This window comes from Convolutriloba macropyga, chromosome 15 (genome assembly GCF_964194025.1).
Source record: "Convolutriloba macropyga chromosome 15, txConMacr16.3, whole genome shotgun sequence".
Classification (NCBI taxonomy): domain Eukaryota; kingdom Metazoa; phylum Xenacoelomorpha; order Acoela; family Convolutidae; genus Convolutriloba; species Convolutriloba macropyga.
In genome coordinates this window covers 22,660,439-22,677,889 of record NC_134482.1, presented here as the reverse complement: position 1 = coordinate 22,677,889, position 17,451 = coordinate 22,660,439, and the positions used below count along the sequence as shown (strand labels likewise).

General features: G+C 36.0%; 2 protein-coding genes across 2 annotated transcripts in view; both read right to left on the bottom strand.

The window, feature by feature from the left end:
* LOC142354115 (flotillin-2-like) overlaps nt 1-12,357 on the bottom strand; it is a 33,832-nt gene extending 21,475 nt beyond the window's left edge. The window contains exons 1-2 of the mRNA XM_075406384.1: nt 12,309-12,357; nt 11,696-11,992 (exon numbers count right to left, since the gene is read on the bottom strand). Coding sequence (XP_075262499.1) covers nt 11,696-11,992; nt 12,309-12,357 — 346 coding nt within the window. The remainder of the gene's footprint in view (nt 1-11,695; nt 11,993-12,308) is intronic.
* The window catches only part of LOC142354029 (contactin-4-like), a 330,197-nt gene extending 314,111 nt beyond the window's left edge, over nt 1-16,086 (bottom strand). Inside the window, exon 1 of the mRNA XM_075406293.1 lies at nt 16,069-16,086. The gene's annotated coding sequence lies outside the window, so the exon portion shown is untranslated. The remainder of the gene's footprint in view (nt 1-16,068) is intronic.
* Between the last annotated feature and the right edge of the window lie 1,365 nt (nt 16,087-17,451).

Below are 17,451 nucleotides of genomic sequence, written 5' to 3'. Positions count from 1 at the left end.
TGATATTAATATTTTCAGAACACCATTTCATTGTCTCAAGAGACCATCTAGTATGCCTATTTCATGCCTTAAACAGTTTCACTGGCTCATAAAGATCCAATCACTTGGAACATGGTAATAATTTTTCAAAAATTTTTCAACTTAAATGTTATCGAAAAATAACAAAATTTAAAAAACATGAAGATTGCAAAAATTTCTTCAAGAATATGCTAAAACTTGTTAAACGTTAAAATCTTTAAAAACATTTCATTGCATCTAGAAACTATACAATAACTGGTTATCAAACTCTAGAGGAGTTTCCTTGGCTCTTGAGGCTAGATAAACCTATAAAATGACAAAAATTGTCAAAAAAACTTGAAAAAGTTTTATAAAAACAAATCGTTAATTTTTGTGATATTGAAAAGTTGAAAACCATTCCATTACTACTACAAAACTATGCATTCACATATTACCAAACACTTGAGCAGGTTTTTTGAACCCTGAGGCTGAAAAATTTTGGATAATGACAATGTTTAAAAAATTTAAAAAATGCTAAGGTTTTTCATTAAAAAATGCTAAAATTCGTGATGCAGAAAAAATTCGTTAAATCTTGAAAAAAATTCAATTACGTCTAGAAACTATACAGTAACCTATCATCAAACCCAAGAGGAGGCTCCTTGGCTCTTGAGGCCGGATAAACCTAAAAACCGACAAAAATTTTCAAAAACCTTTAAAAAATTTGCAAGTTTTCTAAACTTGTTAGTAACTAAATCATATAGAAAAAAAAACTGAAAGTGCAAAATTCCAAAGAAAAGTTTCCACATTTCTTAGTAAAGAAAATGTTTATTAACACTTTTTGTCTCTGCTTTTTTGTCATGTAACCCATCTGCAAGACTTAAAAAGCTTTGATGACCTGTAGTGATAGTTAAACTCAGAAAAGAACGAAAAAATTAAAAAATTTTAAAAACAATTGCAAATTTTAACAAAATCTTGCTAAAATTCGTGATATTAATATTTTCAGAACACCATTTCATTGTCTCAAGAGACCATCTAGTATGCCTATTTCATGCCTTAAACAGTTTCACTGGCTCATAAAGATCCAATCACTTGGAACATGGTAATAATTTTTCAAAAATTTTTCAACTTAAATGTTATCGAAAAATAACAAAATTTAAAAAACATGAAGATTGCAAAAATTTCTTCAAGAAAATGCTAAAACTTGTTAAACGTTAAAATCTTTAAAAACACTCCATTGCAACTAGAAACTATACAATAACTGGTTATCAAACTCTAGAGGAGGTTCCTTGGCTCTTGAGGCTAGATAAACCTATAAAATGACAAAAATTGTCAAAAAACTTGAAAAAGTTTTATAAAAACAAATCGATAAAATTTGTGATATTAAAAAGTTGAAAACCATTCCATTGCTACTACAAAACTATGCATTCACATATTACCAAACACTTAAGCAGGTTTTTTGAACCCTGAGGCTGAAAAATTTCGGATAATGACAATGTTTAAAAAATTTAAAAAATGCTAATTTTTTTCAAAAAAAAAATGCTAAAATTCGTGATGCAGAAAAAATTCGTTAAATCTTGAAAAAAATTCAATTACGTCTAGAAACTATACAGTAACCTATCATCAAACCCAAGAGGAGGCTCCTTGGCTCTTGAGGCCGGATAAACCTAAAAACCGACAAAAATTTGCAAGTTTTCTAAACTTGTTAGTAACTAAATCATATAGAAAAAAAACTGAAAGTGCAAAATTCCAAAGAAAAGTTTCCACATTTCTTAGTAAAGAAAATGTTTATTAACACTTTTTGTCTCTGGTTTTTTGTCATGTAACCCATCTGCAAAACTTAAAAAGCTTTGATGACCTGTAATGATCGTTAAACTCAGAAAAGAACGAAAAATTTAAAAAATTTTAAAAACAATTGCAAATTTTAACAAAATCTTGCTAAAATTCGTGATATTAATATTTTCAGAACACCATTTCATTGTCTCAAGAGACCATCTAGTATGCCTATTTCATGCCTTAAACAGTTTCACTGGCTCATAAAGATCCAATCACTTGGAACATGGTAATAATTTTTCAAAAATTTTTCAACTTAAATGTTATCGAAAAATAACAAAATTTAAAAAACATGAAGATTGCAAAAATTTCTTCAAGAAAATGCTAAAACTTGTTAAACGTTAAAATCTTTAAAAACACTCCATTGCAACTAGAAACTATACAATAACTGGTTATCAAACTCTAGAGGAGGTTCCTTGGCTCTTGAGGCTAGATAAACCTATAAAATGACAAAAATTGTCAAAAAACTTGAAAAAGTTTTATAAAAACAAATCGATAAAATTTGTGATATTAAAAAGTTGAAAACCATTCCATTGCTACTACAAAACTATGCATTCACATATTACCAAACACTTAAGCAGGTTTTTTGAACCCTGAGGCTGAAAAATTTCGGATAATGACAATGTTTAAAAAATTTAAAAAATGCTAATTTTTTTCAAAAAAAAAATGCTAAAATTCGTGATGCAGAAAAAATTCGTTAAATCTTGAAAAAAATTCAATTACGTCTAGAAACTATACAGTAACCTATCATCAAACCCAAGAGGAGGCTCCTTGGCTCTTGAGGCCGGATAAACCTAAAAACCGACAAAAATTTGCAAGTTTTCTAAACTTGTTAGTAACTAAATCATATAGAAAAAAAACTGAAAGTGCAAAATTCCAAAGAAAAGTTTCCACATTTCTTAGTAAAGAAAATGTTTATTAACACTTTTTGTCTCTGGTTTTTTGTCATGTAACCCATCTGCAAGACTTAAAAAGCTTTGATGACCTGTAATGATCGTTAAACTCAGAAAAGAACGAAAAAATTGAAAAATTTTAAAAACAATTGCAAATTTTAACAAAATCTTGCTAAAATTCGTGATATTAATATTTTCAGAACACCATTTCATTGTCTCAAGAGACCATCTAGTATGCCTATTTCATGCCTTAAACAGTTTCACTGGCTCATAAAGATCCAATCACTTGGAACATGGTAATAATTTTTCAAAAATTTTTCAAATTAAATGTTATCGAAAAATTTCTAACACTCGAGTTATTAAAATAATGATAACCATTCTATTAACTCTAGAAATTAAGCAGCAGCTTAGTATCAAATCTCGAAGGATGCTTCTTGGCTCTTGAGGCTGGAAAAACCTTGAAAAATAACAAAATTTAAAAACATGAAGATTGCAAAAATTTCCTCAAGAAAATGCTAAAACTTGTTAAACGTTAAAATCTTTAAAAACACTCCATTGCATCTAGAAACTATACAATAACTGGTTATCAAACTCTAGAGGAGGTTCCTTGGCTCTTGAGGCTAGATAAACCTATAAAATGACAAAAATTGTCAAAAAAACGTGAAAAAGTTTTATAAGAACAAATCGATAAAATTTGTGATATTAAAAAGTTGAAAACCATTCCATTACTACTACAAAACTATGCATTCACATATTACCAAACACTTAAGCAGGTTTTTTGAACCCTGAGGCTGAAAAATTTCGGATAATGACAATGTTTAAAAAATTTAAAAAATGCTAATTTTTTTCAAAAAAAAAATGCTAAAATTCGTGATGCAGAAAAAATTCGTTAAATCTTGAAAAAAATTCAATTACGTCTAGAAACTATACAGTAACCTATCATCAAACCCAAGAGGAGGCTCCTTGGCTCTTGAGGCCGGATAAACCTAAAAACCGACAAAAATTTGCAAGTTTTCTAAACTTGTTAGTAACTAAATCATATAGAAAAAAAACTGAAAGTGCAAAATTCCAAAGAAAAGATTCCACATTTCTTAGTAAAGAAAATGTTTATTAAAACTTTTTGTCTCTGGTTTTTTGTCATGTAACCATCTGCAAGACTTAAAAAGCTTTGATGACCTGTAATGATCGTTAAACTCAGAAAAGAACGAAAAAATTAAAAAATTTTAAAAACAATTGCAAATTTTAACAAAATCTTGCTAAAACTCGTGATATTAATATTTTCAGAACACCATTTCATTGTCTCAAGAGACCATCTAGTATGCCTATTTCATGCCTTAAACAGTTTCACTGGCTCATAAAGATCCAATCACTTGGAACATGGTAATAATTTTTCAAAAATTTTTCAAATTAAATGTTATCGAAAAATTTCTAACACTCGAGTTATTAAAATAATGATAACCATTCTATTAACACTAGAAATTAAGCAGCAGCTTAGTATCAAATCTCGAAGGATGCTTCTTGGCTCTTGAGGCTGGAAAAACCTTGAAAAATAACAAAAATTAAAAAACATGAAGATTGCAAAAATTTCTTCAAGAAAATGCTAAAACTTGTTAAACGTTAAAATCTTTAAAAACACTCCATTGCATCTAGAAACTATACAATAACTGGTTATCAAACTCTAGAGGAGGTTCCTTGGCTCTTGAGGCTAGATAAACCTATAAAATGACAAAAATTGTCAAAAAAAACTTGAAAAAGTTTTATAAGAACAAATCGATAAAATTTGTGATATTAAAAAGTTGAAAACCATTCCATTACTACTACAAAACTATGCATTCACATATTACCAAACACTTAAGCAGGTTTTTTGGACCCTGAGGCTGAAAAATTTTGGATAATAACAATGTTTAAAAAATTTAAAAAATGCTAATTTTTTCAAAAAAATGCTAAAATTCGTGATGCAGAAAAAATTCGTTAAATCTTGAAAAAAATTCAATTACGTCTAGAAACTATACAGTAACCTATCATCAAATCCAAGAGGAGGCTCCTTGGCTCTTGAGGCCGGATAAACCTAAAAGCCGACAAAAATTTTCAAAAACCTTTGAAAAATTTGCAAGTTTTCTAAACTTGTAACTAAATCATATAGAAAAACTGAAAGTGCAAAATTCCAAAGAAAAGTTTCCACATTTCTTAGTAAAGAAAATGTTTATAAACACTTTTTGTCTCTGGTTTTTTGTCATGTAACCCATCTGCAAGACTTAAAAAGCTTTGATGACCTGTAATGATCGTTAAACTCAGAAAAGAACGAAAAAATTAAAAAATTTTAAAAACAATTGCAAATTTTAACAAAATCTTGCTAAAACTCGTGATATTAATATTTTCAGAACACCATTTCATTGTCTCAAGAGACCATCTAGTATGCCTATTTCATGCCTTAAACAGTTTCACTGGCTCATAAAGATCCAATCACTTGGAACATGGTAATAATTTTTCAAAAATTTTTCAAATTAAATGTTATCGAAAAATTTCTAACACTCGAGTTATTAAAATAATGATAACCATTCTATTAACTCTAGAAATTAAGCAGCAGCTTAGTATCAAATCTCGAAGGATGCTTCTTGGCTCTTGAGGCTGGAAAAACCTTGAAAAATAACAAAATTTAAAAACATGAAGATTGCAAAAATTTCTTCGAGAAAATGCTAAAACTTGTTAAACGTTAAATTCTTTAAAAACACTCCATTGCATCTAGAAACTAAACAACAACTGGTTATCAAACTCTAGAGGAGGTTCCTTGGCTCTTGAGGCTAGATAAACCTATAAAATGACAAAAATTGTCAAAAAAACTTGAAAAAGTTTTATAAGAACAAATCTATAAAAGTTGTGATATTAAAAAGTTGAAAACCATTCCATTACTACTACAAAACTATGCATTCACACATTACCAAACACTCAAGCAGGTTTTTTGAACCCTGAGGCTGAAAAATTTTGGATAATGACAATGTTTAAAAAATTTAAAAAATGCTAATTTTTTCAAAAAAAATGCTAAAATTCGTGATGCAGAAAAAATTCATTAAATCTTGAAAAAAATTCAATTACGTCTAGAAACTATACAGTAATCTAGCATCAAACCCAAGAGGAGGCTCCTTGGCTCTTGAGGCCGGATAAACCTAAAAACCGACAAAAATTTTCAAGAACCTTTAAAAAATTTGCAAGTTTTTTCAAAAAATTGCAAAAATTCGCGGAGTTGAAATGTTGAAACCATTTTATTACGACTAGAAACTGTGCAGTAACCTATTATCAAACCATAAAGTGGGTTCCTTGACATCTAGGGTTGATAAAACTCGAAAATTTGACACAAGTTTTACAAAAATGACAAAAATTTTCAAAAAAATTGTGAAAATTTTATAAATTTGCGTGTTTTCAGCGAGCGGTTGTTCGTCATTAGCTAGCCATGGGGGATGCTGATGGGGGTGGCAAAAGCGCGGTGGGGGGGTGGGGACAATAGTGGGGGGGGCAACAGTTGGGGGGGGGGTCTTCAACCTCTAAGAACCGCTCTTCACACCATAATTATAAGTCTCCAAAACAGTTTGAGCTAAAACAGAGCTGAAAGGCTCTAAAAGCACATAAGGCCCGCTGGGCGCTACCTGTTTATCCCGTTTTGAGGACGAAAAGTAAAATTGGTCAGACAAAAACCGGTCAAGCGAAAAATAGCATATAAAAGACCGACAGGACTAATATAATTGCCACCAACTGCGCTCGAGAGCAATTAAACAGATGTCAAAACAGATGGGGTGGGGCAATAGTGGGGGATCGATAGTGGAGGGGTCTTCAACCTCTAAGAACCGCCCTTGACACCATAGGTTTAAGTCTCCAAAACAGTTTGAGCTGAAACAAAGCTGAATATTATAGTTTGAGCTGAAACGGGCGCTACCTGTTTATTTCGTTTTTGAGGACGAAAAGTCAAAAGCGTCAGACGAAAAATCGGTCAAGCGAAAAATCGCATAAAAAAGACCGACAGGACTAATATAATTGCTACAAACTTCGTTTGAGAGCAATTAATAAACATAACCGACTAACGTCGGGCGAATTGCTCTCAAACGACCAGCGAGCGGTCGACTTCGTCAGTACCTAGCCACTGTTCAGTGAGGTTATCTTTAGCTTGATTGAAGGGGCCTTGGATTAGGGTAATAGACGATTAATTAGCTCTTATTTATCAATTAAATTGGGAAATATCCATTTCGTAAGTCCTCTGTGGAAGTTTCTGAAAACCTAAGGTCTGTTTTAGACTGCATGTAGCAAATGGAAGCATACGTAACGATACGAATGAACGTACTCTTACTCTTCACTAGGTTCAAATTAGCCGAGATTGTGAGTTTACTTGACAGGTTTATTTTAATTCAGTAGAAAAATTTGGTGGAACGTTCAATTCTGACTTTGACATTCGCCAAAAGATAAATCACTTTGTACAATAAGACCGAGATCTTCGACAGACTTTTCGTATTGCAGGATTGAATTACCATGATGAACTTGCCTCCTCGGCAATCCCTGCATCCAAACGAATATGATAATCGAAATCATAATCAGATATGGGATTTAGGCTAGAACCAGGGGAAAATTTTCCCAATAGAGTTTTCTAGTCCTAGTTTTGTTTTTTAGTGTTTCTACAATCAGCATACAGGCATGAGAGTCTGGAAGCGCATATAATATCGTAGTCGTAATCTTTCTCAAAACACTTTGTATTATTATTATTATTATGACTTCGAGGTTACTGCACTACATCAAGGGGTTGGCACGACAGTTTTGGTATAGACAGATGAAAGTCCATGTACATGGGTTGTTAGGGGACAAACGTCTTTCAAAGTAGCTCCATATGAGATTGGTTAGCAGAGGTTTTAATAGTTTGTCTTCGAAAAAATCAAATTGTTGCAGAATATTCACTCTGTTCTGTCCTGTACAAGAAATTTTGTCTGGTATTCATAGTTGATGTCGGGGAGAACAATTCTTCTTCGTCGGTGAGATCCGGATGTCTTCATGCGCTTTGAAAAGTTGATGTTGTAATGTCCATTGAAAATGCTGAAGAGAACAAGATCCTTAAAGAAGTAGAGAGGTGGGAGTAGGTTCGTCTGTAGATGTGGTTTTCTCTGGTCTTCGCTACCACAAATCCACTTAAGCACGCAATTGTTGAACCTTGAGGTTATAGCCGTCTGTCCTTTTAAGGTCCCAGCATTCCGAAGCAAAGAATAGTGAGGGAGTGATAATCGGTAGAAATAGATACACTTTGCCTTCGATCGACAAAACTGATGGTGTGTTTCGTTTCAGGCGAAATAAAGCGTTCATTGATTTTCCAAGTCGGAAGTCAATGTGGTCGGTCCATTGCAAGTTTGAAATAATCATCGGTCCTATATCTTCGAAACAATTTTTCAGCTATCTTTATGTCCACCTAGGTGAAGCCTAGCTACTTCGTCGTTGTTTCTCTTCAATCTTCCAGGCAAGAGTGTTAAACTCGAGCATTTCTTTAGGTTAAAAAGCAGGCAGTTTTGAATACTCCAAGCATGCAGAGCAGAGAGATCTTCCCGCAGTCTTGTCAAAGTCGCGGAATCAACTCTATGAATCAGCTTCAGATCGTCTGTAAATAGAAGTGCCGCGGAAGAGAAAACAGTATGAGACAGATCATTAATACAGATCAAGAAAAGTAGAGGTCCTAAGACTTTAATTTAAACTGGAGTCTTGAGACTGAAACAACAGAGGTTACCACTCGTTGAGGCGATACCTCGTCTTTGATCTTCGCCTGTTGTGTTCTTCCAGTGAGTTAATCTCTTATTAACATGGAAAGATTTTTTGAGATATCATGTTCGAGAATCTTTGACAGGAGGACACTGTGCTTTATTTTGTTAAATGCTTTTGAGAAATCGAATAACATGAAAAAGTTCGTGGTGTTATCTGCTGAAAAGTTCTCATAGACCAAAGAGAGATATTAAAACTTTGAACAGTTTCTCAAAGACATTTGATATTATAGTCAACAGAGTGACTGGCCGTTAGTTAGCCACTTCTCTTCGATCATCGTCTTTGAAGATGGTTGAACCTATGCCTAGCTTCCACTTGCTTGGAAACTTCTTCAGTCTTTTGATGTTTTAAAAAAGCACGTTATCGGATTCGAGAGTTCTTTCCATAGCCTTTTAAATACAAATGGTGGTATTGTGTTGAATCCACAACTTTGTGTCGCGTTTAGCAGTTTTAGCTCGTTCTGAACTTCATCTTCGTTTATCGTACGATCTGACCTCCCATAGCATTGATTTTCTGGTGGCTCAAAGAAGCAATAGTTTCCGTCTGTTACTACCGATGCCAAGCATTTGTTGAACGGGGCTAATTTTTCATGGTCGGTGCTGGCTTGTGCTTGCGGCTTTATTTGTCAGTTTTCGGGATACATTATCTCTCTGCAAGCTCATCAAGAGATTTTTCGAGATATCAAGTTCGAGAATCTTTGACAGGAGCACACTGCTTTATTTTGTCAAATGCTTTTGAGAAATCGGATAACATGAGAAAGTTCGTGGCGTTATCTGCTGAGAGGTTTTCATAGATCAAGAAGAGACTAAATAGTAACTGCGTTACAACTGACTTTATAGGAAGGATCAGAATTGGTTGCTGTTCACATTTCGTTTGAACAGATTCATTAAAACTTTGAACAAGAGTTTCTCAAAGACCTTTGATATTATAGTCAAGAGTGACTGGCCGTTAGTTAGACACTTCTCTTCGATCGTCGTCTTTGAAGATGGGTGAAACTATGCTTATCTTCCACTTGCTTGGAAACTTCTTCAGTCTTTTGATGTTTTAAAAAAGCACGTTATCGATTTCGAGTTTTTTTCCATAGCCTTTTAAATACAAATGGTGGTATTGCGTTGGGTCAACAACTTTTGGTCGCGTTTAGCAGTTCTAGCGCGTTCTGGACTTGATCTTCGTTTATCGTAAGGTCTGACCACCCATAGCATTTTCTGTTGGTTCAAAGAAACAATAGTTTCCGTCTGTTACTACCGATGCCAATTATTTGTTGAACGGGGCTGATTTTTCATGGTCGGTGCTGGCTTCTCTGCTTGCAGCTTTATTTGTCAGATTTGAGGGTAGATTATCTCTCTGCAAGCTCTTCGAGTATTTGAAGATTCTGTTCCTTTGTAGAGTTGCAAACAGTTCGTGCTCATACTCCTTCAGGTCCGCTTCCTGTAGTTCAAGGCAGTGATTTTCTTGGGCGATCAGTTTCGAATTATTAGAGGCTGTTTGTTAAGCTCGTGAGATGTCTCTTGGGTAATCCAGGGAGGTAATTTTTGCCGTCGTTTTGTTCTTTTGGGCGTAAAATTCCAATCAGCTGAAACAGCCAAGTTTACCACAATTCAGTATTTACATCTACGCTGCTGTAGCAGTAAAGTTTGAAAGTCTGCTGTTTTATGGCGGTTGCTAGCCCTATCAAGTTACCTTTGAAGTAACTAAAGAAAGTACTGCAGTTCTTCGAGTTCGATTGTTAATTGAAAGTTCGAAAGTTATCGGTAGATGATCAGGAAAGTTTCTCATAGAAGTATTCGGCTCCGCATGACTTTTCAGCGTTTCATTGTTGGTCAGTATAACATCTAGGCATTGATTTTTTTGTAGTATTGAACATTATTATCTGCTTAAGGTTAAGCTCAACCGACTTTCCGCGAATGCGCTCGTCTGAGTTATCCGTAGACTCGTGGGTCTCCCAGTTTGCATTTCATCAATCGTATGCCGTCATTAATCGTATCTTCACATTTGCAAATTCGTAAATGCCCGCACCGAAATACCGACTGAAGAGATTGGCCAGGAAAACCAGTCCAGTAGTCACTTTCGTGCTTTTGTAGCCTCAGTGTAGAAAACACTAAAATATTTTCTGTTCGGGTCGTCTTCTGATTAGCGATGCTTACGTACTGTTTCCATTCAAAGTTATACCGTTCATTAAAAATATAGCCAAACATTAATACTACAAGCAACTCATGGTACACCGCGAGCGGTAGAATATCCAGTCGGATCCACATTATTTGTAACCAAGCTGATTTGTGCGTAGAATCCATCTTGTTGCTTTTTCTGAATTACTTCGATGTGCCTGAGTTCAGCATTGTCAGCTTTCTATAAGAATGCATCATAAGAAAAGATTGGTACCACGTACCTCCTCCCAGTTCATTCTCCCATCCACAATGTTAGTTCTGAAGTATTGCGTCTATCATGAAAGCCGTTTTGAGAGCTTCATCGTATCTTCTCTCCGATTGACTTTCTGGACAACCATATGTTTTTCTGGACACCTGGTTGATCCAAACAGATTTAAACGACTATTTGTGACCCCTTTAAAATTTAAAACTAGTCGTCTGCATAACCGTAACATTTACTCATATGGCCTCTTCTAAATATATATAATAAAGGGCCGTGTACACCATCCGGCAACGATGGATGTAGGTCGGAAAATAGGGGATGATGAGTAGCACTTAGCCGGATGCTGCACTCAAAGCTGTTCCTCTCCAGACAGTGCAAAGACGGCCCAGTTACAAAAATAACAAACAGGTGGAGAGGGAAGCACCTATATATATTTGCCCAAGGCCTCATAGCCGCCTTGGGCAAATCGTTGCTAAAAACATAAAAAAAAGTGACTTAGACACTGCCTTGAGGCACACCAGAGGATACGATCAGTTGGCTGAAGATTGCATCATCGCTTACTTTTAGAAAGATAGCTCTCGAGAAGCTTCAATACCCCTCTAGTTACGCCAGTGCTCCTTAGTTTTTCGAGGAATTTCTGTTTTGGCGGCAGGTCAATAGAGTTTAAATTTGATATCTGTTTTGACTTCATGACATACAGCACACGGTGGCCTTAATGTACGTTTGATTAAAAAGAATTAAACAGCACATTAATTTGTATGAAGCCTTAAATGTACTTGTACAAAGTTAAACCTCGAAAGGAGAGAACTTCAAAAACGATGACTTGCCTAAAATAGCCCTAAGATGACCCTCGAGTGTCTGGAGGATAATGTGAGATATTTCATCAGTAGACTTCCCGAGAAACTGTTCACATGCAATCGCCAAAAATTTCTCCTTTGTCATTATTTTGACCTGCGCAACTCCAGTAACAGACAAGGGAACTCCATGAGCAGTTTCTACTTTCTCGCAAACTGGATTTAATGTCATGACTTCCAGGGAAATCCTCTGGACGTCTGTGACACAAGCCCAAGCCCATGCCCACCCTCCAATAACCGTCTTTTTCTTTTGGGATCCAAAACAGCCTCCTAAAACATCCTTGCATCATTTATATTTGATAATGCACAAGGTGAACGTTTTTTTCTTTGAGACTGCTACATCAAATGGAAACGTAATCAGGTTCTTTTTGAATCTAACAAAACCTGTCTGTCATTTAGCTATTATATATATATAGATATATATATATATATATATATATATATATTATATATATATTCTTATTACAGAACGGTTTTAATCCTGATGATACAAGCTATTAAGATTTTTCATCAATGCAATTGTTATTCTTTTTTTACTCGAATCAGAACTGATAGCAACTTCTTTTTAGGAGAATCTTGAACTTACCTGACACTACAACAGCCTGATTCGGCCCAACAGTGTGAATGTTTCCCATTTTTTTCTGGAGTTCACTGTTAAAGATTTTACAACTTCTTTCAATGTATAAAAAGTTAAATTAAAAGAAAACTTCCCTATATTAAAAGAAAGTTAAATTAAAAGAAAACAGATTAGGTTTTAGTACTTGAGTACAGGGGTGTTAGAACCCATAATAATAGTAGTAGTTGACTTGAAAAAAGCGTTCTCCGTTTCAATAGCTAAGAAACACCGAAAGCGTGTATCATCTCCATTTTTCTACTCTTCGCAAACCATATATTTGTTAAATAAAAGCGAGACGATCAAGAGAAGGCTGGAAAAAGATTGGACACTATCGGACTCATTGAAAGTGAGGGAAAATCAGAAAGAGCTTTCAGAATCAATTGAACTTGAAACGAGTTTCAAGCTCCTGTTTCAAACTTGAACTGTTTCAAGCTAATCAGGACTCTCAAAGAGACTATCGCTTTTCCGCCTGTGCTGAATTACGACGGTGTCACTTTTTCAACTGACGACAAAAAGGCAAATGCATTCAATGATTTTTTCAGCTCTGTCTATAGTTGTAGAATTTACGAAAATGTTCCCACCGCTTTAGATTCGAGTATTAAATTACAAGATAAGTACGAAGAGCGAATCCGCGAAACCGAACACAGCAGCTTCAATGCACTGGTTTTTGCTTGTTCGGGTGGTCCAGGTCCATCAGCATCGCGCGTTATGAAACAACTCGCAACCAAGATCAGCGAAAAACGCGGAGAGCCGTACGCCGACACTATAAGCTACATCCGAACGAAAATCAGCTTCGCACTTCTGAGGAGCTGTGTTCTCTGCTTGAGGGGATGTCGTGCCCTCAAGCCTCGTGTTCTCATTGAGACTTCGATTAGCGCCGTCGTGGAGGAGGGAAGGCTGCACTGAGTGTCTGGCTGCTTATCTTTATTCATTTGCTTATTCCTTGATGTTCCATTTTTATTTTAATCCTTTCATTCTAGTTCCCTATGTGTGCTATATATATTGGGCTTGTGTCACAGACGTCCAGAGGATTTCCCTGGAAGTCATGACATTAAATCCAGTTTGCGAGAAAGTAGAAACTGCTCATGGAGTTCCCTTGTCTGTTACTGGAGTTGCGCAGGTCAAAATAATGACAAAGGAGAAATTTTTGGCGATTGCATGTGAACAGTTTCTCGGGAAGTCTACTGATGAAATATCTCACATTATCCTCCAGACACTCGAGGGTCATCTTAGGGCTATTTTAGGCAAGTCATCGTTTTTGAAGTTCTCTCCTTTCGAGGTTTAACTTTGTACAAGTACATTTAAGGCTTCATACAAATTAATGTGCTGTTTAATTCTTTTTAATCAAACGTACATTAAGGCCACCGTGTGCTGTATGTCATGAAGTCAAAACAGATATCAAATTTAAACTCTATTGACCTGCCGCCAAAACAGAAATTCCTCGAAAAACTAAGGAGCACTGGCGTAACTAGAGGGGTATTGAAGCTTCTCGAGAGCTATCTTTCTAAAAGTAAGCGATGATGCAATCTTCAGCCAACTGATCGTATCCTCTGGTGTGCCTCAAGGCAGTGTCTAAGTCACTTTTTTTTATGTTTTTAGCAACGATTTGCCCAAGGCGGCTATGAGGCCTTGGGCAAATATATATAGGTGCTTCCCTCTCCACCTGTTTGTTATTTTTGTAACTGGGCCGTCTTTACACTGTCTGGAGAGGAACAGCTTTGAGTGCAGCATCCGGCTAAGTGCTACTCATCATCCCCTATTTTCCGACCTACATCCATCGATGCCGGATGGTGTACACGGCCTTTTATTAAAAGAGAGAGCGAAGACAAGAATAATAGAGAAATTAAATTACAAGATGGTAATAAATTACAAGTACAATTACAAGTTTGGAAATTGAAAAAATATTGAGCAAATATGATGACAGTTCTTCCATGGGCTCAGATCAAGTACCATCTTTTTTGCTTCGTGATGGCTGTCAAATTTTAGCCCCCGCAGTTACGGCATTATTTCAAGTTATTCAAAAGTCCTCGCATTGGCCTAAAGAATGGAAAACGTCATATATCACACCACTTCACAAAAGTGATTCAACAAGTGACGTTAAAAACTATCGTCCGATCAGCTTGCTTCCAAAGCTTTCTATTGTTTTTGAAAAAATGTTGTTCAATTTTTTGTATCCACTAGTTAGGCCACTGGATACAAACGTTCAGCACGGTTTTATGAAGAGACGCAGCACACCTACTCAACTTATTTCGTATTTTGATGTTTTAACAACAATCTTGACAAAAATTTCGCTTGTGCTAGCGTGAAAGGCTTTTGATTCCGTTCCGCATGGTAGATTACCAACAAAATTTGCAGCATTTGGGTCTGAATCAACGCATAGCAGCTTGAGGTTGTCAGCATACAAGTAAACATGGGAGTTTTGCACATAGTCAACAAGATCGTTCATGTACAAGATAAACAGAAGGGGTCCAAGGACACTTCTTTGTGGAACACCAGGTATTACAACGGAGGGCCTCGAAAAACAAGATCCTATACGGACAATTTGGTGTCGATCTTCCAGATAATCTGAAAAAAGTTGAAGAAAATTTTTACTTTTTTGAAAAGAAGCATAACGTTTCAAGTTTCTATTCTCCGCAAGAAAATGTTGTACCAAACGATGAATTTATCTGTCTTTCTTTACTGCTCCCAAGCTTGGTGTGCTACAACCGGTATTTTGAAAGTGTTAGAAAGAAAAATTTCAGCGCAAATTGTTGCCATGGGTTATTAGGTCTGGGGGTTACAACGAGACACTTTCAAAACTAAATCTGTAGACAATTTGCTATCAAATCGCGCGAGCTGACCTTGTTCTGCTATGGAAAACTTGGCGTGGAACAATGGAGAGTGACATCAAGCTACATGTCAATAGAACGGCACTCAGTTCCCGAGGATCGATCAAAACTTTTTTTGAACAACCGTTGAACAAAAAGTTCAAAACTGACAACTGTTTTCTTAGTCGAACTATCCACGCCGCCAATTAGTTAATTTCAACGTCATTGACTTTTGGTCATCTTTCAATGTTTTTTGTAAGAACTTAGATAATTTTCTCATAGCCAAAACACTTTCTTTTAACTACTTTCCGCCATGTATATATTTTCTTAAATGTCGCTGTGTGGACTGCAGGTCTTAATTTGCAACTTTGCTTTGTTAATTTGTACTGTCAAGTCATTCTTTTACTATGTATTCCTCTTGTTGGAATTTAAGTCTTTTACAACTACTACTACTGCTACTACTACTATTACTCCTACTACTACTACTACTACTACTACTACTACTACTACTACTACTACTACTACTACTACTACTACTACTACTACTACTACTACTACTACTACTACTACTACTACTACTACTACTACTACTACTACTACTACTACTACTACTACTATAAGTGGTAGTATAAAGACTCAATTCCTTTATAGTGAAGAATATAAGAGAAGAAAAAATAGGTAAATTAGCAAATGCCCTACCACTACAATGGGTGAGGATTGGCTGGTCCGGGGCCTTCCCAGCACTACGTCCTCATATTTGTTTAACTCTATTATATTTTTTAACTCTATTGTTATAAATTGACTAAGACTGTTTTCTGTTTGTCTCTAACTAATTAACTAACTGTACTTTTCAGACAAGCGTTGAATAAACGCTTCACCCTAAAACCTGTCTTCAATACAACAATTTTATTCAACGTTAGTCTATTTAATAAGTTTATCACAACAATTAGGTTGATGGTCCTTGATGCTGATTGTCGTATGAGGCTCACAAGATCAGCATCAATCTCCTCCACGACGATCAAGTACACTTGACTGATCGCGGACTGAGTCAAATAAGAAGCATTCTGAAAAACAAGGCTCTTTATTCAAAATTTTCAACGTTCATCGACATCAGAGGTCACCCGCCAGTATGTAGAGATCACAAATCTGGTGAGTCTTGTTATACATCCTTCCCGCAGACGCGCTTTTGGGTGTCATAGGTTTTTTTGCTCCTTTAGGCCCATCTTTCCCGCAGACGCTCTCCTGGGTGTCATAGGGTTAGTTCATAAAGAACTTCGCAATGAGGTTTAAGCCTCCACAACTCCCTGCAAATCCAAGTGCCGAAGCCTGGCGATGGTGAAAAGCTTGCTTCACCAAGGGTCTTGCGATAAATGAAATAACAGAGGATAACCATAAACTCATATCCCTAATATCCCATGTCGGTGCTGACTTTTTCACGATTCTGGAAGCAGCAGCCTCGTACGAAGAAGCACTGAGCGTCCTTGATAAACACTTCAAGAAGCCAACTAGATTCATTTACGCACGACATCAATTGCTATCTAGTGCCCAAAAGACAGGAGAATCTACTTTGTATTTTGTCAATACGTTGAAAAATTTAATTCAAAAATGCGAATGTAAAGAGGCGAACATAGCTGAACATCAGCAGCTGCTCCTGCGAGATGCACTGGTTTCCGGAATCAAATTAGATATTATACGGATGAGATTTTTGGATCTCAGCGATTTGGAAGCTAGTCTAGATAACTGCAAATCACTAGCGAGTGCAATTGAGCTGTCGTCCGATTGTACTAAAAGTTTCCAAAGTAACAAAACATCTGAAGCCACACTCGTTGCTGCGCCTTCAGACGGCACCATTGGAGCTGTTAAAGCAAGTCCGCCCAAATCCGGCGAAAACAACCGCGGTACAAGGAATATTAGAAAGTGTTGTTTTTGTGGACTGCGCAATCATCCCCGGTGGAATTGTCCAGCACAAAAGGACGTCTGTCATAAATGCCAGAAGAAAGGGCATTGGGCTGCGTTTTGCCGAGAACAGTTATCGGCTATGACAACTTGAGAGTCGTCTATTGTTGCTTCCGTTCCCCTAGCAGCTGGTTCTCAGGATCAGTCTTCTTATTCCCTTGTTGAAATCGGAAAACTTAAACTACTCGGCTTAGTGGACTCAGGGGCTAGCGAATCCTTCATAGCGAAAGTGGTACCAGAGAAATGTAAACTAGGAGCAGCAATTGACCGTTGCACGACCTCTCTAGCCAGCAAGTCTTAACTGGCGGTATTATGTTGCGTGGAAGTATCATCGAAGATAAACAAGGTTC